General features: G+C 52.6%; 10 protein-coding genes across 10 annotated transcripts; 7 read left to right on the top strand and 3 right to left on the bottom strand.

Annotated features, from left to right (window-relative positions):
* Positions 1-460: 460 nt before the first annotated feature.
* On the top strand, positions 461-1,327 carry ACET3X_008156 (uncharacterized protein; the record flags this gene model as incomplete). The annotated part of the gene is made up of 2 exons (XM_069454298.1): positions 461-896; positions 1,116-1,327. The coding sequence occupies 2 exons, from the start codon at positions 461-463 to the stop codon at positions 1,325-1,327; spliced, it is 648 nt and encodes a 215-aa protein (XP_069303758.1).
* Positions 1,328-2,225: 898 nt separating this feature from the next.
* Positions 2,226-3,457, bottom strand: ACET3X_008155 (uncharacterized protein; the record flags this gene model as incomplete). The annotated part of the gene is made up of 3 exons (XM_069454297.1): positions 2,226-2,848; positions 2,899-3,027; positions 3,079-3,457. 3 exons carry the CDS (start codon positions 3,455-3,457, stop codon positions 2,226-2,228), a joined length of 1,131 nt encoding a protein of 376 aa, XP_069303757.1.
* Positions 3,458-3,868: 411 nt separating this feature from the next.
* Positions 3,869-5,685, top strand: ACET3X_008154 (uncharacterized protein). The gene is made up of 2 exons (XM_069454296.1): positions 3,869-4,456; positions 4,507-5,685. Exons 1-2 carry the CDS (start codon positions 3,966-3,968, stop codon positions 5,519-5,521), a joined length of 1,506 nt encoding a protein of 501 aa, XP_069303756.1. The 5' UTR covers positions 3,869-3,965; the 3' UTR covers positions 5,522-5,685.
* Positions 5,686-6,005: 320 nt separating this feature from the next.
* ACET3X_008153 (uncharacterized protein) lies at positions 6,006-9,280 on the bottom strand (the record flags this gene model as incomplete). The annotated part of the gene is made up of 2 exons (XM_069454294.1): positions 6,006-9,011; positions 9,065-9,280. The coding sequence occupies 2 exons, from the start codon at positions 9,278-9,280 to the stop codon at positions 6,006-6,008; spliced, it is 3,222 nt and encodes a 1,073-aa protein (XP_069303755.1).
* Positions 9,281-10,670: 1,390 nt separating this feature from the next.
* On the top strand, positions 10,671-12,254 carry ACET3X_008152 (uncharacterized protein; the record flags this gene model as incomplete). The annotated part of the gene is made up of 2 exons (XM_069454293.1): positions 10,671-12,007; positions 12,065-12,254. 2 exons carry the CDS (start codon positions 10,671-10,673, stop codon positions 12,252-12,254), a joined length of 1,527 nt encoding a protein of 508 aa, XP_069303754.1.
* Positions 12,255-13,946: 1,692 nt separating this feature from the next.
* Positions 13,947-15,320, top strand: ACET3X_008151 (uncharacterized protein; the record flags this gene model as incomplete). The annotated part of the gene is made up of 2 exons (XM_069454292.1): positions 13,947-15,054; positions 15,106-15,320. The coding sequence occupies 2 exons, from the start codon at positions 13,947-13,949 to the stop codon at positions 15,318-15,320; spliced, it is 1,323 nt and encodes a 440-aa protein (XP_069303753.1).
* A 437-nt stretch (positions 15,321-15,757) lies between these two features.
* ACET3X_008150 (uncharacterized protein) lies at positions 15,758-17,445 on the top strand (the record flags this gene model as incomplete). Its single annotated transcript, XM_069454291.1, has 5 exons — positions 15,758-15,894; positions 15,952-16,421; positions 16,494-16,747; positions 16,798-17,079; positions 17,134-17,445. 5 exons carry the CDS (start codon positions 15,758-15,760, stop codon positions 17,443-17,445), a joined length of 1,455 nt encoding a protein of 484 aa, XP_069303752.1.
* Positions 17,446-17,583: 138 nt separating this feature from the next.
* On the bottom strand, positions 17,584-19,475 carry ACET3X_008149 (uncharacterized protein; the record flags this gene model as incomplete). The annotated part of the gene is made up of 3 exons (XM_069454290.1): positions 17,584-18,467; positions 18,525-19,246; positions 19,297-19,475. The coding sequence occupies 3 exons, from the start codon at positions 19,473-19,475 to the stop codon at positions 17,584-17,586; spliced, it is 1,785 nt and encodes a 594-aa protein (XP_069303751.1).
* An 882-nt stretch (positions 19,476-20,357) lies between these two features.
* ACET3X_008148 (uncharacterized protein) lies at positions 20,358-22,280 on the top strand (the record flags this gene model as incomplete). Its single annotated transcript, XM_069454289.1, has 2 exons — positions 20,358-22,139; positions 22,188-22,280. 2 exons carry the CDS (start codon positions 20,358-20,360, stop codon positions 22,278-22,280), a joined length of 1,875 nt encoding a protein of 624 aa, XP_069303750.1.
* A 315-nt stretch (positions 22,281-22,595) lies between these two features.
* ACET3X_008147 (uncharacterized protein) lies at positions 22,596-24,239 on the top strand. The gene is made up of 2 exons (XM_069454288.1): positions 22,596-22,951; positions 23,005-24,239. Exons 1-2 carry the CDS (start codon positions 22,890-22,892, stop codon positions 24,143-24,145), a joined length of 1,203 nt encoding a protein of 400 aa, XP_069303749.1. The 5' UTR covers positions 22,596-22,889; the 3' UTR covers positions 24,146-24,239.
* Positions 24,240-26,096: the final 1,857 nt, after the last annotated feature.

Genomic DNA, 26,096 nt, shown 5'->3' with positions numbered 1-26,096 from the left:
ACGTCCGTTATCCACACATGTGCATGGACGGACTGCGGGGAAGGAGCTAATCTAATCCGCTTCCGGAACTAGCGCAGATGGGCATCCTTTGGGAAGCGCAGCCAAGACACCTGCAGTTGCTTCCATATTACTGTCCTGTCCATCGTCCCTGTTTCTTGCCATTTCGACCTTCTCCTCTTAACCCGCTGCACCAAAGTCTCCTGCTAGTCCACGTTGCTAAACGCGACTCCCTTGCAAACGTAACTCGCTTATCACCATCAACCCCCGCTGACGTACTGCATCTCCGAGACTCTGTCTGTGCGCCTAGCGACATATCAATCATCCCACCCCCCCCTTGCCTTGCTGCTTTGAGCACCACCATTCTGATTTGTTCTACACACACACACACGCAACCCCTCAATTCAATCAGCCTTCTTGTACACACTTTGAGCTTGTCTTGAACTTCGCCGTCGCCTTCATAATGTCCTCCACCGGTCGAAACTCACCGCCGCTACCTTCGCCGGACACTCGCCGACGTGCTTCAGTCACCAGCCAGACCTTCCAGGACCTGTTTGGCCGGTCAAACAGCTATGTAGGCCTGCAGCAGCCCGCCTCGGGCCCCATCGCCACAGCAGCTGCCAACGCCCAGCGGCGGCGGCTCTCGCTCACCACGCTCGGCCTTGGTGCCTCGCCCGGCCAGACATCGCCCTTCCTCCAGACCCCGCGAACCCGAACCGAGAGCATCTCCAGTGCCAACTCTGGCTCGGTCGATGAGAGCCCATTCGAGGATGACTACGGCCCTTCGGCGTCTGCTAGCAGCAGCAACCCGGCCACACCCTTTGTTCGACGGCTGAGCTTCGGAGCTCGTGCAATGCGGGATGTTAGGCAGAGCAACGGAGGCGTTGGGAACCCAAATGGTAGACCACCCATCCATAAAGCTTCCTCTCCCCCGACTGGTCGAGGTCGAGGTCTGTCTTCATTGTCGCAGTCATTGCCCTCTTCCGCTACCTTGCTTCGTCCCTTTACCCATGCACACTCGCGGCGATCTACATCTATATCACACATCTGGCCTTCCACTATTGCAGAGCAGTCGGAGAATATACTGGGAAACTACTCGCTAACATCGTCTTCAACAGGCGAAGGTTACAATTTCGCTGAGAACCTCCGATCGCGAGCCGAGCGAGGCTCCATCTCTGGCCCTAGCGGAATCTTGAGCCCTTCTGCTCCGACGCACCAGCGTGCCAAGAGCGTCACAATCATGGAGCCGCCTGCCCGCGAGATGCCCAAGCCCAAGGTGCCCGATGCCATGCAGGAGCGGATCCTCAAAGGCGACTTTTACATGGATTAGTCTCTTTGCGTGTCTTGATATCTTGAATCTCCGGTAGGTTGTCTGATGCGTGTCTCTTGCTCTCTAGTGACTGACGTGTCCGGATTACAGGACCATCTACTTTACAGATGAGACGTCAGATCACTCGGCGATCGTGTGTCAGTACTCTAGCGCTTACCAAACCCAATTTCATCTACCCCAGGACAAATTCCACCTGGTTCTCGCGTCGCTCATGGCCATGAGCGATTGCAGGATTGCAAACACGGCTTTAGTTGTGTCATTTACGCATGCATGCATATGTACGGTAACGGCGATTACTGGACCTGGCCCTGTCGTGCTTTTGGTAATATTTCCATGCGCAACTATCATTGCTGACAGCACGCATACCACGATCGTTTCCACTGGGCTTCCTCTTTGTCGATTTGAAGAAATCGACTACACGACATACTCTTGACTGCATCTTCACACGAGCACTTCGGTTATGTACTTCATATTCTCTCAGCACAGGCGTGTATGTTTATGAGGAATTGATGGACCAAATTGTCATGCCTACGCGATGGGGCTACATTAGTGGAGCAGGGTGTTCGGAGTTTGTGAGGTATATCACGCCGGGCGCGAGTACAAAGTATGCGATATGAGACATTGTACCGAAACAGATTGTAGATAGCAGAGCACAGCACGGCACAGCAATCACACCAAGAAAGGACAAAGTAACGAAATTGGTGTGCGCATTTGCGTGTGATGGTGGGCTGGTACGCGTCATGTTTCCCACTTTGAGTTTCACATGAACTGATCGACGTTGGGTTGTACGCGAGTAGGAAGGTGGCATGTTCAATGTCGATCATCAACACCACCTCGGCCAGTGACGAGTGGACGTCGTGGGGCAATCTGTATGTTGAGATGGCAAGGAAAGGTTGAATCATGTCATTGACCGAACAGCTCTGCCCACGCTCCCTGTCTCAAAAAGTTCAACCAGTCCAGCGCCTAGACACTCCTCCAAAGCCCAATCGAACCTCATGCCGTAGAAGAGTTTCCATTTCCTCGTTCGACCAGGTAACACGCCTGCAAATTCCCCCCTCAACCTCTTCCTCTCTGCCTTGATATCGTTGGCTGCAACACCGCCGTCCCACCGCTCGCGGAGAGCATCGAGTGGCATCTCCTTGTACTTTGTCTTGTTCAGCAGAGCAAGGAGGTGGTTCCGTGCATCGACCAACAGCTTGATATGCGCACCCATGTTGGGCAACGATAGGTTGTAATGTGCTGCTACGGAGGGGCGCGATCCAGATCCGCCGTGGATATGCTGGGTTGCTTGAGTACCGCCGACGGCATCGAGAGAGCCGGCTGCGTGGCGCGATCCAGATGCGGAGACGGCGAGGAGTGAGCTGGCGCCTGGAGAGGCGAAGAGAGAGGTGTTGGATGGGAAGTAGGAAGCTGAGGTGAGGAAGCCAAAGGTTACCAGGGCTGAGAGCTCCGGAGATGTGAAGGTCGTGCCAGGGATGGATGTGGATGTTGGGTTAGCGTTCATGGCTGCTATGTATTTTGCTGACGCCATGTTAGCTATATATATTTATTTGATGGGTTTGCCGGTCTACCTTTCAGCTCTTCAGGTAGTTCAGTATGCGCCTGTACAAGTGCCTGCCACTCGCGCACCGAAGCAATACCATCGCCCACAGCAGCAGCACCAACACCACGATTCGGTACCGTTACCCGCCGCAAGATGCCTGCTCTTGCCAGCTCAGCGATCTCTCGCTCATTTCGCGTCGACGACGTACTCAGAGCGTCAATGTGCGCCACTGTGACAAACGGCGGCAATCTTCTTCGAAAGTTCAACACCTCTGCTATCCTGGTCGAGTTCATCCCAGCCTTCTCTGGCATGTTGCTGAACATGCTGTTGCGGATGTACTCGATGTATTGGGGAACATCTCGGAAATTCAGGTCGTGTGCTAGATTCGCTATGATTACCCCGGTATCGTCTAGTTGCTCGTCGTCTTCAAAGCCAGTTGTAGTCTCGGCCGGTAACGATCGTCTCTTGGAAGTTGTTGCTGCTGAGGGCGATGAAGTCGTTCGTCTCAGACCCAATGCTGCGACGGCACTTTTTCTTCTTGGTTTGGTGATGCGCGATGAATGCGCTGCTGTGGCGTGCAAGGACATGGCGAGGGAGGGTACGGGGATCCAGATAGCAGAATATTCTCAACCAGGCGAGAGATGCTGGTTGTTCCTTGGTTGCAGGTAAGATTGCAGAATCATGGCGGCGCAGGCAGAAGCATGTCTTGATATTGACGAATCAGGGAGTGGCGAAGGTGGGAGACGCGGCGTTGAAGTGATTGAGGCCTCGGTGGAGCTGCGCCACAGCAGACATTAGCGCAGATGAGGATGCGTGGGGAAGCACAAGGGACAATGGTTGTTGTTTGGGACGTAATGCCACTCGATACCAGGAGAATGACCGGGTGTTGGTCGCGACTGTCACATGATAGTGGCCTACCCGTGCCGGGGCCGGTGGAAGCAAAGACGGAGCCACAGCTGTACGTCATTCCCACGCGCGGAACGTCAGGAAGGCGCAACACGCTATGCGCGCCAACAAAACCCAAAACATGCCCACGCCCACCTGTCCTACCAAGCTTCTCTCCACCACTGCTCCCATTCCACCCCTTCGCTAGCCATGTCGCTGAACCCCGAGCCCTCGGCGCCCGAAGAGCGGGCTGAGCACCACCTGCCGCCCAAGTCGTATGCCGACGCCGCCGAAGAAGCCCTCGAGCCACAATCACATGCCAGCAGCACCGAGCACAAGGGCAACAAACAAAGAGCCAAGGTAAAGACCAATGGCATCAGCATCCCCCCACACGACAATGACGACGACAAGACGTCGCTCGAGGGCCTCGGCCTGGACGGCTCGCCCAGGAGTCCCACGGTCAAAGGCCATCGCCGCGTCTCATCGCGCAACTCGCATGGCTCCCTCGGCCGCAAGCAGGGCGAGCAGGCCCAGAACGGCGCACACGAGAAAAACGCAAATGGCAACGGCGAGACGCTGACGAGTGTAAAGCCGCAGCAGGAGTTCCACGTCGCCAAAGCAGACCGAAGAAGCGACCTCAAGCGCAGAAACTCTAAACTCACGACGGGACGACAGGCGGGTGCGGGATGGTCCAAGAGCAAGTGAGTCGACGGCTGCTCTACTGGACATGTATTGAGACTGACCGTGGCAGAATACGATTTGCGCCCATGAACGTTCCCCTCCAGCGCCGCCTCCAAACCCTCGCCGTCCTCATGCACACGCTCAGCATCGTCGGCGGCCTTGCCATCTTCTTCTTCCTCTGCAGCATACCTCTGCTCTGGCCAATTCTCCTGCCGTACACCGTCTACGTCCTCTTCTCCAATGCTGGCACATCGGGCGAGCTATCCTTCCGCAGCGACCGCTTCCGCCGCCTGCCCGTCTGGTCGCTCTTTGCGTCCTACTTCCCCGCGCGCCTACATCGTTCACAGGAGCTGGAACCTACTAGGAAGTACATATTCGGCTACCATCCACACGGTATCATATCCCATGGCGCTTTCGCTGCCTTTGCCACCGAGGCTCTGGGCTTCTCCCAGCTCTTCCCTGGCATCACCAACGCCCTGCTGACCCTCGACTCAAACTTCCGCTACCCCATCTACCGCGAATACGCCCTGCGCCTCGGCATGGCCTCCGTCTCCCGCGAGTCGTGCGAAAACATTCTGTCCAAGGGCGGTCCCAACAACGAAGGCATGGGCCGCGCCATTACCATTGTCGTGGGCGGCGCTCGTGAATCCCTCGATGCGCGTCCCGGCTCCATCAAGCTCGTTCTCAACCGTCGCAAAGGCTTCGTCAAGATGGCCATACGCACTGGCGCCGACCTCGTGCCCGTCCTGGCATTCGGCGAAAACGACGTTTACGACCAACTCGACACCGATTCGCACCCCTACATACACAAGTTCCAGATGCTCGTCAAGAAGTTCATGGGCTTTACCGTGCCCATCTTCCATGCCAGAGGTATCTTCAACTACGATGTCGGCATGATGCCCTACCGACGACCCATCAACATTGTTGTAGGGCGTCCGGTCAGGGTCATGCAGGACAAGCATCCGGACAATGACTACATCAACGAGATCCACCAAAAGTACGTCGACGAGCTTATGCGGATATGGAACGAGCACAAGGACACTTTTGCCAAGCACAGGACGGGCGAACTTGAGATTGTCGAGTAAGCAGTCGCTGGTCTTTTCTTGCAATAATTGCCACGACGTCAGCGTTTTCCTTCTAGATCGACTTGGGGGTTGGGTTATTATTAGGCACACAGTTTGCATGACCCATCATGGATACCAATGTTGGCATTTTATATGTTGAGCAATAATGAATTGTCGAAATCGATACGTCGACTTGTCTGTTTGTTATCATTTACATTAACTTTCTGAAAGTGACCCCATTCATGCGAAAGCTTAAGCAGCGAGAGAGAGAATGTATATCAGTCAAACGGGTACTAACAGGACATGTGCAAGCAGAGTATCAGAAAGGTAAAACATATTCTACTATAATAGCTACAAAGAAAAAGATCGCAGAAAACGAAGACATGACGATCGTGCAATGTCAAAACTACAAATAACGCCACCCATCATTATATGTTCTGTGGATCTACGAGTGTGTCTCTTGACGCACATCAACAACAACCCCACCCCCTCAGTCCGTCAGGGCTCAGTCGGTGGAAAAATGACTGATGCGCGACGATGGATGCGTTTCCTTCCTCTCCTCCTCTGTGGAAAACGCCTTCAACTTGTACTCCATGACAGTCGACGACGGACCCTTGCCCTTGTCGTTGCTGTTCCGTTGGCTCGTCGTGTTGCTTCCGTGAAGCGTACTAGCATCAGACGCACGGTTGCCCATGCCCTTTTCCGCATCAGCCTCATCCTTCTTATCGTCCGCGGCATTGGCGGAACGGCCCGTGAACAGATCCTCGGGGAAGGGGAAGAGCGTGCGGCGCCTAGGTGGCGACTTCTTCGTGGCCGTCATCCAGACCAGTGCCGTCATGTCTTTGCCCAGCGCCTCGATGATGGGCGTGATGATGGGTAGACAGGCGAAGAGGACGCCGTAGGATGTTATGCCTACAACGGTGACGTTGATGCCGTAGCTGAATCCGCGACCGGCAAGCAAGATCATGAGCCAGGATCCGTAGGTCCAGAAGACGAGACCGTGGAGCAGATAGATGGTGAAGACGTGGGGGAAGAGGATCAAGAAGGGAGGGGTGGAGAGGATCCATTGCACGGCGGCGGAGAGCTCGACAATGGCTTGCATACCACCAGCGAAGAGGATACCGTTGAGACGGGGAGTGTAGTATGGAGGGTATCCTGCTGAGTCGGTGTTGAGGATGGGCTCGCCGGAAACAGGGTCCGGGTGGATGCCACGCTCTGCAGTCGAGAAATTGAAGTCCGTGTCGATCCAGTTAGGGATGACGTTGACAGCAAAACTGGCACCGACGCAGAGCCAGAAGAAGGTGATGGTGGCATAGTAGGCTGACGGTCGCTTGTTCAGGAACGCCTTCCACTTGTACGTTACGTCGAGGTCGGTCAGGAGCAGACCGAGCCAGAGATATGTGCCCCAAGACTGCGCATACCAGTGGTTGACCAGGCAGAATGCATAGTAGCACATGCGCTTCCAGGGCGTCTTGATCTCGTATACGACGAGGGCGCCGAGAAGGACAAGCCAGGAGCCTTGAAGTTGAACGGCAATGGTCCAGAGTACACCAGTGCAGTAATGTAGTGTGATCTGCGGGACGGCGTTGGGAACGAGGAACATGAGTTCGAGGATTTCAGAAATGTACTGCCCAAAGTTCTGGTACCGGCTCACGTAGGCCCATGTCGACCAGGTCAGCGACGGGATGTATTGCAGGAACTTGGTAGCGCCAACGTCGATGAAGAAGTACTCGAGTAGTGCCATGGCGGCGACAGGAATCATAAGACGGGGTGTACGACGCACGGCTGCCTTTGCAATCTCATCCATCTTGCCCTTGCGCAGGTACGGAGCGGTAAGGAAACGAACGGACGTTGTGAAGAAGACACCGAGCCACATTTGGTTGAGTAGGAAGGGACCGATGATTCTCTGAGCCCATGGTTCAGATGCGTTGTGTGCAAACGCACCCGGTGTGACGATGGCAGGAACGAAAGTAAGACCGAAATGCATCAGGGTGACGACGAGAGAGCAGAGGGCTGTCAAACCAGCAAGATGGTCGATACGTTGTCGCTGAGGCAGAGGCTGAGGGCGCATACGAGGAGCTGGAAGAGCGGATTCGGTGACAGTCTCCATTGCGATCTTGTCATGTGGAGCAATCATAGGGACAGAGCCTTGCATCATAGATTCTTGTCCTCTCGATACCGCGGTGCCTGGCGTGCCTGGGGTCATCACGGTGGATCGGGGGTCTACCATGGTCAACATGGAGTCACCGCCCATTGAGATTGCCGTTCCCGGCATTGGTGGCATAGGTGCGTAGAGATCCTCGCGTGTGGTGTTGAAGTTGCTGTTGAACGGAGTCGGACCACGGCTATCAAAGAGAATCGAACTCGATCTAGATAGGCCATCCTTGGGCGTAGAGCCCCCGAGAGTAGAGGTACCGGGAAGCCTTTCGATGGCCATATCGTCGTCGCCTGAGTCGCGCTTCTCAGAGGCCGATGTGGCCTTCTGGTCGCCACCACCACGGGAGAAGATTTCGTGCGAGGCTACTGTGAAAGCACTGTCACTGAAAGGGTTCCTCTTTTGCTCCTCCGAAGCCTTCGACTCAGCTGAGGACGCTGGTTCTGATTTCTTGGTGTCACTGCTGATCTTGGGAGCAAGGCGTCGGATGAGGGCGTGGATGACCAGGATGGTCGAGAAGATGAGGCATGAAACGGAGAGCCAGAGCGCTGGCATACGCTTGATGTCTTTGCCCCTGTGCTGCTCCCACCTCTCGGTCGCGTTGTCTCCATACGGAGTTGAGCCACGGAGTTCGATATCGTCCATTGAGCATGCATTAGTCAATGGGCACCTGGCGACAAAGTCTTCGCGAGCATCTTCACCCATTGAAGACGAGTTGAAGAACATGCGTATCCAGCCAACTTCAGCAACAGACTCTGATCGTCGAGGAGGACCGCGCATCGAGTAGCGGTTACCGGTCGACCAGTGTTTGAAAAACATGGCTGAAGGAACCGACGGCATGCCCTTTTTCTTGCTTTGTTGAACTTGTCTGGTGAGGTTGCCACCAATGTAGAAGTTGATGTAGTCTGCGGTCCAATCGATTCGATACTCGGTGAACTCCCAGGGGTTGATGCTTCCATTGCCGAGACCGCCGCCGAGTGTAGTGTAGTTGCGGTCGGCGGCCGTACCGTTGAGGAGCTGGCTGTAGTTCATTCCAAGGTTGCGCGTTGTAAATTCGTTGTTCACAAAGGTTCCCACCCATGGATCCCTTTGGTTGTTCATGTTCATGACACTAAGCTCAGTGATCTCAGTCTCGTTGTACTTCCACATCATTGAAGCCGCAGTACCGGCAGATTCCCTGTCCGCAGACTTGATGAGAGTGCGAAAGGAACCATGTTGGATATCTTGTCGCCTAGTCCGTAGACTGGCACCCCGAACGAGATGGTCTTTGGTTGTTGGTTGCACAACAAGCTGAAGCGAGTTGCTATTATTGAATCTCAGGTTTTCGGGAGAGGCACCCTCGCGGTAGACAGCATTCTAGGAAGCATTAGCTGGTGATTCGAAAGCACATGCTAGGGCAGACAACGGACCCAATCTTTTGCGTAGTCCTGAGCAAAGTCTTCAGCGATAAAATCGGCGGGTAATTGGTTAGTCTCGTTGAAGTAGACGATGATGGAGTCGGTGAAGAGCTCCTGCGTCTGGCTGTCGTAGAAGCCACAGGCACAGCTGTCCTGGCCACGCGTAACATCGGCGAGCGCAGGCAAGACATGCACAAAGGCAAGACCGAGCAAATTAGAGTATAGCATGGCAAAGAGAGAGTGACTGAACAGAGACAGGGCGGAACAGGCTGCTCAAATTGGAGAGGCAGTATTTGTCTGCAACATATGCAGGCAGCTAGCTGTGCAAGGCCTTTGTAAAGACCCCGGCACAAGCTGGCAACACTGCTCGCCGGGCGGAGAGGAGCCGCGATGCTTTTCCGATCAACATTGGCATCAGGTCGTTGCGCTTCGAAAACTCCCCTATCTGGGACAAAGCCCTAGCCCGTCTCGTAGGGGTCATGATCGGAGCGCAGCCTCGGCGAGGGAGTGCGCGGCCCTGCAACAGGGCCAAAAAAAAGGTATGCAAGCTTCCTTGGCAGGCCCGTCCTTGATAGCAAGTAGGTTGGAACGTCGTGGCCATGGGGCTAACTAGCCGCCGTATGAGGTGTAGAAGAGAAGAAGGTTGAGGAAGATGCCGTGCCCCCGCTGTCGGTGGGTCGGAAACGTGCGCCGCACACCTGCTCAAACCCACCTGTGCACCAGCGCTACGTAGCACAGACGTCTCCACGTCCCAATGCATCACGCGCTTGTTCTGCCTCATGTTTGTTGAGAAACCCCATCACCATCCCAGTTTCGATCACAGATCTTCGTTGCTAGCATCGACCGCTATCAGTCGTTTCCGGAACGACAAGGGGCGGCGTTACACTGGTCATTCCCAGCGGCCTATTCTGCACTCACCATGCCGCTGCGGGAGCGCGTTGTCGTGTCAATGCCGAGGGCAGTGCCCAATCTTTCAGCTCTTGCAGTCAGCTCTTGCACAGCTGCTGCATAGCTTCTGCAGGTTCAATATTGCCATGTACACCGGGAACCAGGGCCATGCCGCGTAAGATAAGTGGCTGGCAATGTCACCCCTGCAACAGATTCTCCCAAACCCGCCCAATTCAGTATACACGGGCAGTTCCTGGACGTGGATCAAACTGCGGCCTACTGGCAAAAAGCAGCCTGTTGGCTGGCCGGGCATATCAGCGTGGGTTTGACATGTGACTTGGCATATTCACCATTCCCGAGATGTAGAGGTGCACCAGGGTCGACATGATCAACGTGCAGGACCGACCCACTCCAAGCTCATTATCACATCTTGGCGTTGTTGATGCGAGGTAATGCTGATCTCAGTAGAGCACGCAGCCTGCATGGAGACCAGCTCCTACAGGCGGTAATGACGGTTTCGACATGAACCCTTCGGCGGTATTCCCCCTTCTCCGCTCGCTGGTTGCTCGCCACGCTGTTTACAACATGCACTAGGAGATTGTACAATCAAGTGTCGAATATATGTTCGGTCTCCGCTCCTTGGAAGTTGTCCCACCCCCTCCATCATAGTCACCATTCGCTTTGACTACCCCCTTCCACTGTCACTGTCGCATCATACATTCGTTTCAAGATGTCAGACTCTACAAAGGACTGCGTGATCGAGGTTGGAGAGGCCGCCTCTCCTGTGGTCAACGACAAGTCGTCTCCAAAGAACGGTTTGGGCGCTTCCGAGGCCATTGGACAAACATCATCGTTCATCTCAGAATGGACGCCTTTTGGCCTGGTCGCCTCATACTACGTCTTCTCGGTATGCCTCTACATGTACTGTAGCAACAGCTTGATTGCCATCTTCTGGTTCATCTACATGTGCACCAACTTCTACATCGCCGGTACAACCGTTCTGGAGGCATTCTTCAGCATTACTCCTTGTCGTGAGGCAAGAGAGATTGTCACCCAAGCGCAGGAGAAGCAGTGGCTGTTCCCCACGCCGCACCACCAGCTACCGATTATCGATTTGCTCATCGTCGCCTACCTACCAAATGAGCAGGATATCATCATGGATCGAGCTCTCTATGCGCTCGAGCAGATTGACTACCCCTCTGAGAGGATACGCATCAACATCCTCTACAACACCCCGAAAGCAATTGAGCCATTGGAAAGCGAGCTTGCCCAACTCCCCCAGCGCTTCCAACACGCAAGGGTCATCAAGGTGCCCAACTCCACTTCCAAGGCAGACAATCTCAACTACTTCTTCACGCTGGACACTGGGTCGGACATCATCGCCATTTACGATTGCGACCACTACCCTCACCCAAACTCACCCAGATGGGCTGCCGAACGATTTGTTGCTGACAAGGAGGTCGACATTGTTCAAGGTCGTTGCATTGTCTTCAACTCGGACGATAGCTTCATGACCAACATGATCGCTGTCGAGTTTGACAAGATCTACGCCGTCTCTCATCCCGGTCGCTCTACCATGTGGGGGTTCGGTCTCTTCTGCGGTTCTAATGGTTACTGGCGCACTTCGCTGCTGCGTGACCTGAAGATGGACGACACAATGCTTACCGAGGACATTGACTCGGCTCTCCGCGCCTTCTCCAAAGGTGCAAAGACTGTTCATGATCTCAATGTCACTTCGTACGAGTTGGCCCCCACTACCTTCAACGCATTCTGGAAGCAACGTCTCCGGTGGGCTCAGGGTTGGGCTCAAGCTAGTATGCGTCACATGAAGATGGTCTGGAATGGAGTCAAGGATCCGTTGCACGAGGAGCACGCTAAGCGTAGCTTCACTGCACGCTTTGGTGTACTCTCACTACTACTCATCCGCGAGTCATCGTATTATCTGGTGACCCAGTACACGTGTCTCGTTGCATCGTTCGTGATCGTCAAATTTCCGACCACCGGGGACGAGCTGTGGAAGCTGGTCTATTTCCAGTACCCTGTGTCACAGTGGCTTTTCATCATTAGGTTCGTACCGCACCTGCACAATTAAATTTGTACCTCGCTAACGTCGTCGTTTCACAGTGTCATCTGCTTGATTGCCACACTCTGGATCACCAATCAAGTCAAGTCCGAGTACATCTCCAGGAGAATGATTATTCTTTTCTCGGTTCTGTACCCTTTCTACCTTATTCTCAACGCCACGATCGGTCTATATGGTCACGCTCGCCAACTTGTCAAGTACAGCTCCTGGAACCCAACAGCCAGGAAGTAACACTACATTATACCTTTTCAGTGTTTTTTTTGTCAATATCTTAGGGAAGAGGGCGCGGGACATTAGATGCTCTCTCATTGGATAACGGAATGGAGACTCAAAAGCCAGCAGTGGCGGCTTGAAGCCATAATGAGTCACGCTCCAGTATATAACATACGACTAATATCACTATAATCACTATTACCACAAGCCTACATCATCATTACCATTACTTTAAGTTCTTCATGCATCCACTAGTGTTTCAAAGAATTTCTGTTGCACAAGGTTTCCCAAGACTTTACTGTCCTCTCCTCTACCAATAAGCTTCGTTGATTGATCAATATGTGTCGTGACATGTTCTCGGTGCTTACGAGTAAATTAGTTAGCCCATCGAGCAACGCGCGGCGATGCTGCAGGAACACGGAGAAATCGCACCATCCCAGCAAGGTCGTGTCGGCGATTGAGATCCCGATCCGACACGCCCTGTATCTTTCAAGGCAAATCTCAGAGATAAGTAAAATTCTAGCACGAAACACCTTACTGAAACGGTCCCTGCGTCCTTGCGCCCTGCCAGAAAATCCTGCCCTAGCGACGTTAAAAAGAAAATAATCAACAGCACCAGGGGTGGTCGGGACATTACAAGTCGACTATGCGGGCGATCGATGCGCCCCTACTAGCGTACAGGTCCACATCACAAGCGTTCCCTAGGCCCGCGTGGGATGCCGCTACCCAGTACACAACACATGGCGGGTAGCGCAACATCGTCGGTCAGCGGAACCATCCGCCTCTGAGCTAGGAAAACTCGACACGACATTTTTCTCTCGGTCAGTAAATGCTTTCGGTGGGTTCTCGTTGTTCGTGTCTCGTCACCTTCCTTTTTGGGTCGACGACATGAGTCAGCCCCTATGTTTTGTGCGAATGCGTGAATCTCATGACCCTTTGTGACTAAGCGCTCGACGAAGTGGTATAGCGCTCGACATGCACAGACAACTTCCGGTGTTGAGACAGGGAAACTGGCAGGTGTAGACAGTGCGGGCCCGTGCGCCATCCAGGAAAGATCCGGGGGATGGCTGTTCACTGGCATGTTGAGGGATCAAGATGCTTTTCATCGAGCACGTCACGATGTGCGTCTGGGATATGTAGGACAAGGACTGCATTGTTACAGAATTGCAAGGCCGTCAACCTAGTATCCGAGGACAAGATAACGATCAACAGCCACCCGGATGCTCACTGGCTCGGCTTGCAACAATTGTGAACTACTGTAACCCGCAAAAGTTACCCACTGCCAGCCTCAACCAGGGTCAACGCTTATCAACAGATTCACAGCGGGACGTCGAGAACGCCACAAAAAGCATAGCTAGGCCTTGGCATGCATGCGCCTGAATGCCCCTTCGGGAGCTTGCGTTGTAGCTAAGCTCAACGCTTCCCGTGCTCGGTAGGTGAATGCTGTGCTAGTTGCGGAAAGACAAGTCGTCTTCAGGTACGTTGTCGTTCTGGTGGCCAAGGTGCTGATCTCGGGTCTCCCACGGGGGTATCAAGGGTAGGGAGCTTGGTGCTACTGCTGCACATGATTGCCATGGGCTTGTGCTGAATCTGTTGTCCGTGTAAGATTGATGTTGAGGGTAAATGACCCTGTTGCGGCAGGCTGCTCTTCCTCTTTTACCATCAAGATTCTTACCTTTACTCACGGTACTGAACAAGATGTCCGCAACCATGGAGCCTACCCTGCCATCCAAACTTAAGACGTTTTTCCCCTCATCGTCAGCCCCGCAAGGGACGACTAGCTTGCCGATTGAGCAGAACTACCTCATTGGGCTCCGTGGCCTGCTCGTGTTCCAATCTTTCCTCTTTGTATTCTTCCAAACATTCCTCCCAGCTGCGCTCCCTGACTCCAAAAACGTTGATGGCCCGACGTACCAGGTCGTACTTCGCAAGTCGTTTTCCGTGCTCTTCGCCAACGAGGCTTTGATCTACTCGTGGATCATATTCCTCTCTGCGCGAACCATCTGCTTGCCATATCTCGCCAACAAGACGCGCGAAGTCGGTGCATCCAGTGTCTTTCGCCGTGGTATCAGGTTATGGATTCCCACTTTCATCGCCTACTCTTTTGCGGCAGCGGCTTTCAGCGCCAGCTCGACCGATTACGTCTCCGAATTCTTGACTTCTACTGGCAACATCTCCACCGTCGCACCAACTCGCCTCCGCAACTTTCTCATCTACTTCAACTCCCTTTTTGAGATTTTCTGGGTCAACAAGCGATATGCTAGTCAGCTTGCCAACGATGTGTTTCCATCGGGGACCCTGTGGATAGTGTCTGTGCTGTTCCAGCAAAGTTACACCGTCTACATTACCATGGTTATCGTTCCAAACACTCGAACTTCATGGCGCGTCAAGGCCATGCTGGCATTCATCGTAGCGGCGTTCTGGGTGCAGAGCTGGGCCTGGTACAGCGTCACTGGCCTCATCATAGCTGATGCGGTCCTTAACATGGACTTCCAGAACCGGTCCCTCAAGGGGTTCAAGATCGGCAAGTCTGCTATACCGGTCTGGCCGTTGTACGCCGTTATGGTTGTAACCGGTGTTGTACTGCAATTCACCTTCATCTCCGGAAAGACGACCATGCGCAAAAACGAACTATACGGCCACACTGCGCTGTACGACGACGGATTCCTGAGCGAGAACATCGACCTGGATCAGCCAATGGCGAGGGTCGACAATTACCTCATCATCCTCGGATCGATGCTCCTCGTCGAGACGTTCGAGTGGCCTCGATCTGTGCTTCGCGGTGGCTTCTTTGTTTTGCTAGGCAAGAGGAGTTTCAGTAAGTGACAACCTTGGAGCGCTTCATCAAGCAATTACTTACAAATCACAGGCTGGTTCCTCGTCCAATCCATAATCATATACACCGCTGGTATCAAGCTTTACACACACATGGTCGCCTCCGGCATGAACAACGCTTTGAGCAGTTTCGTTTGCTTCTTGGTCTGCGCACCTCTGGTTGCAATCACAGCGGAGGTTTTCTATCGTCTCGTTGATCTGCCGAGCGTCGTTCTGGCTAGAGGCTTTTGGGCGTTCATGACGAAATAAGTGGCGGCAACGGCTCGCTAACGGCGCGTGGTTCGGGTCATCGGCAGCCACATTTTCTGCTGTTTCGCTTACCAGCCTTGCCTCTCTTCTCCTCATTCGCAGTCCAGCCGTTTCTGGGCAACGCCATCCCGCCACATCGCCCTTGCACAAGACATTTTGTGGGAAGCTCACTGGTAGACAAGCCTTCTTAATAGCTGGGCATGTCTCTTGGAGAAACCCCCGCATTCGTGTTGATCCTTCGAACTTCCCCGCAGTGCGTAGGGACATTGGTCTATCGGTATTGGTTCGGGAAGACGTACAATTACGGGTCATGAGTGTCACAATCGCTAGATCTTTAGATTTCTGTTAATCTCTATCGCATTTTTTATTCACATCTGACTTCTCCGTTCTTGTCATAATTGCGCGCTGCTGATCCTTGGATGTACTAGCCAGTCACAATGGAACAATCCAAAGAATCCGGCACCGAGCGTATCGAGAAAGCCATTGTGCTTGACGAGACGATCGATGTCGCCCTAGACAAGCGTCTGAATCGTAAATTCGATGTTCACATCTTGCCTTGGTTGTTCGGAATTTGGTACCCTTCCTTCTCATTGTACACAACACCAGGCTGTATACTAAGTAATCTGTCTAGGCTCTTTTCATTCATAGACCGCAGCAATATCGGTAACGCTCGTATTGCAGGTCTGTCAGACGACCTGTCAATTACAACCGGCACGCGGTTCAACATCACGCTCCTAGTCTTCTACATCCCGTACATCCTCGTTGATGTACCTTCGAACCTTCTCGTCAAGCGCCTACGCGCCGGCATATACTTACCGGCTCTGATAACTGCATGGGGTCTGGTGTGCACATTCATGGGCTTCGTCCAGTCTTTCGCTGCGCTGGTCGCATGTAGGCTGTTGCTAGGACTATTTGAGGGTGGTATTCTTGGTGGCGTGATAATATATCTTGCCATGTTCTACAGGAGAGGAGAAATGTTGTTGAGAAGTGGGTTGTTCTACTGCGCTGCGCCTCTATCCGGGGCTTTTGGTGGACTGTTGGCCTCGGGGTTGGCCACCATCGAAGTTGGGGAGTATCGGAGGTGGCCCTGGATCTTCTTTAGTAAGTGTTCCTTGAATAACCTGTATAGATTGCCATCTATATCAGAGAATATGGTGCACTGACTGAGTATAGTCGAAGGCGCAATGACTGTTCTTTTCGGCATCATCTGCTTCTTCTTCATGCCCGACACTCCTGCAGCAGCAGGTTTCCTGAACGACGAAGAGAAAGAGTGGGCACTACGGCGCATGAGACTTGATGCAGGGGGATCTACCAAAGTCAATGTGGATGATGAGAAGTTCAGCTGGTATTGGGTCAAGATGGCACTGAAAGCCCCACAGACCTATCTTTCCGCTTTCATCTGGTTCTTCTTATTGGTTCCACTATACGTAAGTCTTATCGACTTCCGTTTGACGAAGGCAACACTGATTCATAATAGAGTTTTTCATTGTTTCTACCTAGCATCATCGCAGGCATGGGCTATCGAAGTACTACCGCGCAACTCTTCACGGTGCCGCCCAACATGGCCGCCTTCATCACCGTCATCGTTACAGCGTATGCCTCAGACAAGCTAAAGAACCGGGGGTACTTTATCATCGGGGGATCCATATTGGGAATATGCGGTTACGTGATGCTGATAGTCGCGACGACAAACGCCGTACGATATGCTGGCACGTTCTTAGTTGCCATTGGTGTCTTCCAAGGCTCACCCATGCTCATGGTAAGCTTGACACAATGATTCAAATGCGTCTCTTACTTATGTATGTGCAATCAGGGATGGGCTTCCAACAACCTTGCGCCGCACTATGTCCGAGCAGTCGGTATCGGTACGATAATCTCCATTGCCAATTGCTCGGCCTTTATCGGTACCTTTATCTACCTCCAACGCGATGCGCCGAGGTACGTTCTGGGCCATTCGGTCAGTATCGGTGCATTGGTGATCACGATCGTACTTGTTGCCGCCCAGTGTGTTTACCTGGGCCAGGAGAACAGGAAGCGAGACAGGGGTGAGCGAGCTGATAGACTTGTGCAAGCGGATGCGGAGAGACTCGGCCATCAGCATCCAAGCTTCAGATTTACATTGTAGCCGACGGCGGGTGACAACGAGAAGCAATGCCGGTGTTGATGCAAGCTACCAATCAATAAACTACGGGATCGATATGCCGCTCTATCTTGAGAAAATGTTTTCCGGTACTGGTGTTGCGTCGTGTCATGCGTTGCATTATCACAACTTTGCATCCCGTCCCCCAATCATACCTCTTTGCTTTGTAGAATCCTTCTTCCAAGGCGTGAGGCTTCCGCCGCCCGCGACCCATCCGATTGCCATAACGATTAACGTAAACGGCACGGCGGTGATGAAATACCACCCGTACGTTGACTTCAACGCCGCAACGCTCTCGTTCATACTGTATAGCCCAGATATGAACGTCAAAGGAATGAAGATAGTCGCCAGCCACGTGATCCTTGCCATGTTGTGGTTCTCTTCAAGTCCGCGACGTGAATCTTCGATAGATATCTCCGAAGTAACAATGCTGGTAAGACGGTCGACGCGTTCCTGTAGTTCGTTGACCCCAACAAGAACACGTTTGAAATCGGGGACTATGTCCTCAAACCCTTCCACTTGTTCAAAATTGATGACCAGGTTTTCGGAAAACACTGAGCGTATAGAAAGAGGTGAGTTGGGTACGGCGGAAGTTTGAGGAGACGGAGTGGTAAGTCGCGCTGCGGCTGGGAGCGCATGTTCCAACGTCTCTGTTACCATCTCTCGAAAAACAGGAATCTGCCGACGCCAGGTATGTAGCCGTTTGAGCGATGTGTCAATGGCATCGCCTTTTGAGCGGAAGAGGCGCGGCAATTCAAGTTCCCATTCTATTTGGCTAAGTCGGGCCCTTACGTAGTCACACACTATAAGCCATTCCGCGCAGATGGTGTATATGGTTGGTTTAGCGAGGACTTGCGCATTTATATCGTGGCCTTCTCTCCGCTCGAACCATGGAAATGCGGTAGTCATTTGGACAATATCTTCGAACCAGGACACAGAAGACTTGATCGAAGGGTAGACCTTGGTCTCCATCTTAGGGGTTGGCAGCCAATTACTGCGATCATACCCTTCGCAGTGTTAGCATATACTTTTGGTAAGTCGAGGGGTTATGTGTTACTACTCACATAGTGGTTGGCCCTGGCTGACGGTTGGATCGAGCAACACAATTCCGACGGTTCCGTTTCCACACTTCTTATCCTTGCCAATCCACATTGTGGTTCGTGTACGCATGATGGATACTACTGCTCCTTCTTTGTCTTGATAATGCCAATGATTCTCATCGTTGTCAGGACGTCTCAGCACATTCCAGGAGTTTGCTTCCAACCTCGACTTGTAAAACTCCTCCTCTGTTTTGAAGTATCGTAATCTCATATTGCGCATTCTGAACCACGGTCGATGCTTCATGCTTGACATTAGGCTAGGCGGGGACGCCCAGGGGTCGCGAGTGTTATGCCATACGTAGTCATCAATTTGCTCGCGGAAGAACAACGGATCGATGTCAAAGCGCGCGCCCAAAAGCTCTATGACTTGTTGGGAGAGATCCTCCACAACGAACAGTCGCAGAGGAGGCTCTTTCGTACCCTCATGCGACAAGGCTTGTAAGGTCTCGTGCAGCAATGTTGGTGTCTTGATTTCTATAGTTTTGGGTGCAGTGGAAGGGTTGTATTCCACGAAAGTGACATTGGTCTTGGTCAGGCGCCTTTCGAGCTCTTCTGGGTTACCTTTGATTTCGTTCCAACGCAGTGGTGTTGTGCCAACCTGCATCCAGTCCGCCAGATGACGTAAGGTTTTCCATGAGGTTGATAGCGATTTGATGTGCGCCAAATATGGTAGCTTCTTGCTGTTCCTGTGCTGCGTAAGTGACGACCCACAATGTACAGCAACTCTATGACATACGGATCTATTATTTCCCACTCATTCGCCACCGGTATCCGTTCGTATGCGTCTCCGATCAATTCATAGGGATCGGGGAAGTCTGCGCTATGTGGAATACGCTTCGCACTCCAGAGTGCCGGGATCGTGCCTCTCTTGGCAGGCATAACATCGCCATTGACAATGTCGGAGTCGAAAGTCATGGTCGTTTTGAATGCTGACTGTGCGTACGTAAGACTAGAGAGGGCGATGCGACGGGTTTATAGCTCTGTGACAAGGCTGCAAGACGATGTTGGGAGCTGAAAATCAGTCGCGAAGGCTGAGACTCAAGCGTGACAACCTCGAGGTTGCATCAGGGGTGCATACGCGAGGTTTCCAGCTACGTATACCCGCGCGCCTCTAGGCAGACCTCCACATCTAAGGAGACGCCGGAAAATCTAACCTAGGTAGTCCTGCGCACTGGGTCATGTGTATTGAGGATGTGTCAAGTGGTACAGACATCGCGCATGTCATGTTGCTCAATACTGCGGCGCCCATCAGCTGAAACGAGTTCGACCCAAATTGGTCTAGACGTAAGATTCAGGCGTCCAGCAGCAGCAAAGCCACGCTCGGAATGCCAACTCACCTGGAGGCTCTTTAGAAGTGCTTGTACTATGCGACAGACCAGAAATTGATCGAAATATTGCTGCCTTGTGCGATACAAGTCTCCAGCTGGGGCTGGAATATAGGAGTTAAGATGCCACCCTAGCTGCTGACAAGTGACGTCATAGCTTCATCCACCCGAATCCGCGGTAGAAATTCTGCTATAGCACCGACTGATCGGTGTCCGTACGGCGCCATTCCAATCACCGTAGTAATATCGCCTACACAAAAGTTATCGCGTGAAATTCCTGAGCTTACTCGCCTGCACGACGTCGGGATCGAGTGTTGGGAGAACGCGGGGCGTGCAGCATACCTCGGGAGTCCAAACTCCCCAGGGCCATGTTGCACAAAGGTACACTGACAGGGTGCCTATGTGTACCTTGTCTCAATATCTGATGAATATATTTTGACGTCTAGCAACTTCAACTCGCTCAGATCTCAACATGACGCATGCTATCTTTAAACCTCATTGGTCTCGGTTCCTTGGCCCCAATGCTCCTGACCCCCGAAAAGATAAATATCTGTCTCACGACCAAGCTATATTCTCGTCGCCATATGGACCACTTCCGCCTTTGCCAGACGATCTTAACATCCACGAGCTTTGCTTTCCGCCAGGCAACACACTACCCGAAGATTACCCATTGTTCATCAACGCTGCTACAGAAGAAGTTGTCACACTCCACAGCTTCTATGCTCGGGCATGTGCATTGGCGCGCGTCTTCAGATACGATGGACCAAATCCGTTGGGTCTGGAGAAGAGCCCAGTAGATGACAAAGAAGACGGGGAAATTCTGGCTCTGTTCTCACGAAATCACCTACATTACCCAATGATAGCACATGCATGTTTTCGAGCAGAGCTGGTCTTTGGCGGGATCAGTCCAGCGAGTACGCCCTACGAGTTGTGGTGGGTGTTGAGGAAAATGCAAATTACGAGTATCATGTGTCATGAAACGCTGCTCCCAGTATTGTATGAAGCGCTCAGGCTGGGATCTGGCGACGGCGACAATCTATCCCTCAAGCCCAAGTTGGATCCTAAGAAGGTCATCGTACTAAGCGATGATTCTCGGCTGAACAATGTATCAGGACACCGTACTATTGAATCGCTTATAAGAGAAGGGTTCAACTTACCAGAGCGAAAGTGGAAGCTGCTTGGTGGAAACCGTATGGCGTATCTGTTCCAATCCTCGGGGACTTCTGGCCTACCCAAAGCAATGATGATCACGCATAGAAACGGCTACTCTTCTGGGATGCAAACGCTCCATACCGCTGTACAAGCTGCGCGCTTCGCAGGAGACGAGCCATTGACACCCATCACTGTGCTCGGTGTTGTGCCAATGTACCACTCGTACGGGATGATCCTATGGATTTTGCGCATCAACTTGATCAAGCAGACGTCTGTCATAGTTCCAAAATGGGACCTCGAGCTCGCTTTGAAGAGCATACAGAAGTACAGGATTACACATCTTCCACTCGTCCCACCTCTAGTCCGTCAGCTCGCCCAAAGCTCATTGACTGAGAAATACGACCTAAGTTCCGTGGTCGTCGCATCCAGCGGTGCTGCATATCTGCCACCAGACGTCGCACACCAGCTGGCCAAGAAGCTTCCGCAAGGTGCGGAAATACCAGTACCAAGTGGCTATGGCCTGAGCGAAGCAGCCAGTATCGCTAGTTCGGGCGCGAATGGGATATTTGGCTTGGAGCCTGCGCTGTCTGGCACGATCGGATATCTGCTCCCAGGTATGCAAGCTCGTGTTGTGGACTCTGACACACTCAAAGACGTACCCAAGGGTGAGAAGGGCGAGCTCTGGGTGCGTGGACCAGTTGTCACTCCCGGCTACTTCAGAGAGGCCAAAGCCACAGCGGATCTCTTTTCCGAACCAGGCTGGCTACGCACCGGAGATCTTGTCATGCGCGACAAGTATGACCGTCTCCATTACCTCGATCGTCTGAAAGAGATGATCAAAGTCAAAGGCCTGCAAGTTGCTGCCACAGAAGTGGAGGATACGTTGCTGGACCATCCGGAGGGTCTCGTGCGCGATGCATGCGTAGCTGGTGTCGATAATGGTCGTGGAGATGGGTCCTTGCTTGTCAGAGCATGGATCGTACTCACGACCGAAGGACAGAAACAGGGCGAGGATACGGTCGTAAAGAAGCTACATCAGTGGGTCGAACAACGCTTGAGTCGGCACAAGTGGCTGACTGGCGGTGTTGAGGTTGTTGATTCAGTAAGTATTTGAACGGCCATGAACAACATCCACTAACGTCATTCTCAGATACCTAGAACTCCTTCGGGGAAGATGTTGAGGCGGGAGATGAGAGACAGATACCATGCACGCGTTCAGAGCGGTAGCAGGGCGAAGCTATAGCGGTTGTATCGCATAGTCCTCCAGATAATGCGAGGACATTCAATGCTCGATCTCGCGTGACGCTGGCTCTATATGCTCCGTGACACTCACCACCTGTGCAGCGCTCCCAATTCGTTCTACCTGGGTAGGCCGAAAGTCACCCAATTACTCATCGTTACGAGCTTTTTCTGAGATGCCTTTGGGTGCATCTGCAATGAGTCTTGAGTAGCCATGCATTTTTGATCATCGACGTTACGTGGAGTTGGATAGGCGTGAGCACGATGAAAGTAGAGGTTAGGAGGCTTGGCGTCGACTTTCGGAGATAGGCTTTCATCCCAACCCCTGAACGACGACTCCTTGCTCATAAACTTCCTCTACATGGCAATTACACGTCAGATCGGCCACGCTTCGCGATGCGGGCCGTCTGCTCCTTTAGGCACCGGCAACACAATGGAGGGGCAAGAGTGGGGTTGAGCTGCGGCACTTTGCCCGAAGCTGAGTGGGTGTCATGACGTTGGAGCTCTGCAGCTACTAAGGTCAACCTCTTGACGCCGCTCGACGCTCCCCTTTGCTGAATTCACAATATCACCTTGGATTTACTGGAAGACTAACGAATCGTCCATCTACACCATGTCATCGCCAAAGACAGTCCGCTGGGGTATCCTCGCTACGGGAGGCATCGCCGTCACCTTGTACCTACCCCGCGCTGCGCCCCCACTGTAGCTGTTTACTAACATGGACACAGTACCAAGGATCTGCTTTGTGACCCTGCCACACGTGGCGTCAAGCACCTCAAGCACACGGTCGTCGCTGCCGCCTCGTCGTCCTCCGAATCGCGCGCGAAAGACTTCTTGAAGGAGGTGGGCGCGCCCTCGGACGCAAAGGCATATGGCTCCTACGAGGAGCTCGTAAAGAACCCAGACATCGATATCGTATACATTGCTACACCGCACTCGCACCACTACCAGAATGCCATGCTTTGCTTGGAGGCTGGCAAGAACGTGCTGTGCGAGAAGGCTTTCACCGTCAATGCCGCCCAGGCGCGCAAGCTGGCTGAGGTCGCAAGGTCCAAGAACCTCTTCCTGATGGAGGCTGTATGGACGCGCTACTTCCCACTCTCCATCTACGTCCGCGAGCAAATCACGTCCGGTCGCATCGGACCCATTACACGCGTCATCTCCGACAACAGCATGGCGCTCGACCCTGAGAACAACTTCCCGGACGGCAAGAACCGCATGGTGAACCCTGACCTGGCGGGTGGCGCCCTGCTCGACCTTGGTATCTACGCTCTTACCTGGGTCTTCCAGACCATCTACCACACTCAACCCGAGAACTCGCGCCAGCCACCCAAGCTACAAGCTTTCGTCAAGACCTACGAGCCTACCGGCAAGGCCGACGAGCACAGCACCATGATCCTGCAGTTCCCGCGTTCAAAAGACCAAGGCGGTGAAGTCCATGCCGTAGCTACAACCTCGCTCCGCGTCGCGACAGCCCCAGGAGGAAACCAGGACCTTCCTTTCGTCCGCATCCAAGGACCCAAGGGTGAGATTCAAGTCTATGGACATTCTTTCCGCCCCCTCTCTGTGAAGATCATCGACTCAGAGGGCAAGGTGGAGTCGAAAGAATTTCCCATCCCAGGCCCAGGTAAGGGAAGTGGTTGGTACAATGGTTTCGGTGGCTCACTGCAATCAGAAGGCGAGGGCCAGGGCATGTTCTGGGAAGCAGATGAGGCTGCAGATGCGATTATCAATGGCAGGAAAGAAGGCAAGTACCTCGGCCTTGATGAGAGTGTGTTGATTATGGAGGTAATGGATGAGGTGAGGAAGCAGGGCGGGCTTGTCTACCCGGAAAAGATTGAGACACTAGACTACCCGACCCAGTTGTAGTTCTAGTACAGTAACTGCTGTATGGAAAGAAAAGAAAAGAATTCGTCTCTGGCGGAGTAAAAGTCAATGTCGATTGTCGAGCACACAATGCTGGCTCAATTGTTCCTGTCCATGCTGAAGGCAAATATGCTTTTCCATCGTGAGAAAATTTCTTTATGAGGTTGTTCGCTGTATGTTACAGTAGGAGAAATCTGGGTCCATCGTAACAACTATGACGGAACCCATCGTGTCAGGATTCACCGCCGCAGTGTAAGAAATGTTGTGAGCCGACACGAAAACACAGCAAAAAAAAATATAGAGCTATTCAAGCAGCCATGGGACAACAATATCGTCTTGCAACAATCTGCCGTAGATCTCGGGGGCCTTATCATCATGGGACACTCCTGCAGAAATGTAGAAACCTGTTGCCATTGGGGTTGATTGAGGAACCCAATGATCGTGACGATACAGCAGGCCCGACTAGAACAGGCCAAAGCGGCCAAAGCTCACCGCGAGCACGCTGGCAGTAGTAGGCCAAGACGAACAGCCGCATCCTCGAAGCAGCCAATCGCCACATCAAATCCAATCGTCACATCAGATCCAATCGCTATACCAGATCTCGTAGCAATGTTCGAGGCCTCCCAGAAGACTACGATAGCGACTCCGAGCCATGTGAACACATATATGAATATATATATGGTTCTTTGGCTTTGGGTCGATGGTGTTCCGGGAGTTGTGCCAGAAGACTACAAGAGAGGAAGTACCACGAGCTGGAGAAGACGGTATTCCGTTGTCCTTGCACAGGGCTTCTCGCAAGCGCCTACTCCATGTCAAGGTGGCATGGGTGACCTTCGACTTGGTGAGCGACTCTACACTCTCGTGGTTGGCTGATGCAGAAGGGTTGGCGAGGACCCGAAACTCAGAGGAATCGCAAGTAAAGGGTTGGTCCTGGCTGGCTGGTTTGAGGGCGTGCAGCGGGTTCGTGTGCTTAGCCGTTACTCCCGACGTCGACAACTTGTTTACGTTTGAAAGTTGGGACGAGGGTGATTCGAACGTATCAAGCTGGAAGGCGGCATTCGAGATATTGAAAGTGGAGTGTTTGAATGATCGAGCTGAGCAGGATAACGGCACCGGCTGGGTCGAAGTTTGTCAACAATTATTGGGTTTATGTAGCGAATCGTGGCTATTCAGAATTGTTTTCATTCTCCAACAACGTTCACAGTTGATCGAGAATGTTTGTGAAAACCCGTTCAGAGAATCCGTCATTTGACAAGGGTGTGGATGGGTGGTTGTACAAACTGTACGTCCGCGAAGGGACATGCATGAAGTATGCATGTACGCGACGGTGTTGAGAAAACGACGTGTAGTCTCAACTTTGGAAGTTGTTGCCACCAATGTCTTTGCATAGCATATCCGCTACATCCTTTGAATTTGCCGTGCTGTAACGCCTCCTGTTTTGTTTCATTCTTCGTAGGTCTCGAACTTTTCCGAACTCTGGCTTGTCTAATGTTGACTTCTTGCATCATCTTGCCAGCATTATTCAGGAGTAATCGCATGAAATTTATACTAGGAAATCAATATAGACGTGGCTGAATGTGCCTGTAGATGCTGAGATCGCTATGCTCATGTCGTCGAGCGACCGAATGCTTACCTGATAGATATCGAGGTACATGTCTACAACGTTGATCTCCTACCTGGCCTACGATCAGTGCCTTCTCTGCACAAAACCACAAGCAGATCGTATTGACGCTCAAAGTCCTGCTGCTACGCTAATGGTATGATCGTTCCTATCGTGATCTCCGAAAATTCCAATATCCTGATTATCTGAGTCAGTGCTCATGTCTGCATTCCCATTGCGGCAATCCCTCAAACGCCACTAAGACTTTCAGACGTGCCTTTTACCAAGACTTCCCTAGACGTGGACGATTGACGGATCTCAGTTGCCAGCGCTCAGTGAGGATGTTCGATTGCG

Source organism: Alternaria dauci, chromosome 8, assembly GCF_042100115.1.
Source record: "Alternaria dauci strain A2016 chromosome 8, whole genome shotgun sequence".
Classification (NCBI taxonomy): Eukaryota; Fungi; Ascomycota; class Dothideomycetes; order Pleosporales; family Pleosporaceae; genus Alternaria; species Alternaria dauci.
Note: the sequence above shows the minus strand (reverse complement) of the source record. Positions and strands in the feature narration are given on the sequence as shown.

Bases quoted from the DNA above. Each gene is read 5' to 3' on its own strand.
- ACET3X_008154 (XM_069454296.1), top strand. From the start codon at position 3,966: ATGTCGCTGAACCCCGAGCCCTCGGCGCCCGAAGAGCGGGCTGAGCAC. The intron at 4,457-4,506 runs GTGAGTCGACGG...TGACCGTGGCAG, and splicing joins GCGGGATGGTCCAAGAGCAA to AATACGATTTGCGCCCATGA.
- ACET3X_008147 (XM_069454288.1), top strand. From the start codon at position 22,890: ATGTCATCGCCAAAGACAGTCCGCTGGGGTATCCTCGCTACGGGAGGC. The intron at 22,952-23,004 runs GTACCTACCCCG...ACATGGACACAG, and splicing joins GGAGGCATCGCCGTCACCTT to TACCAAGGATCTGCTTTGTG.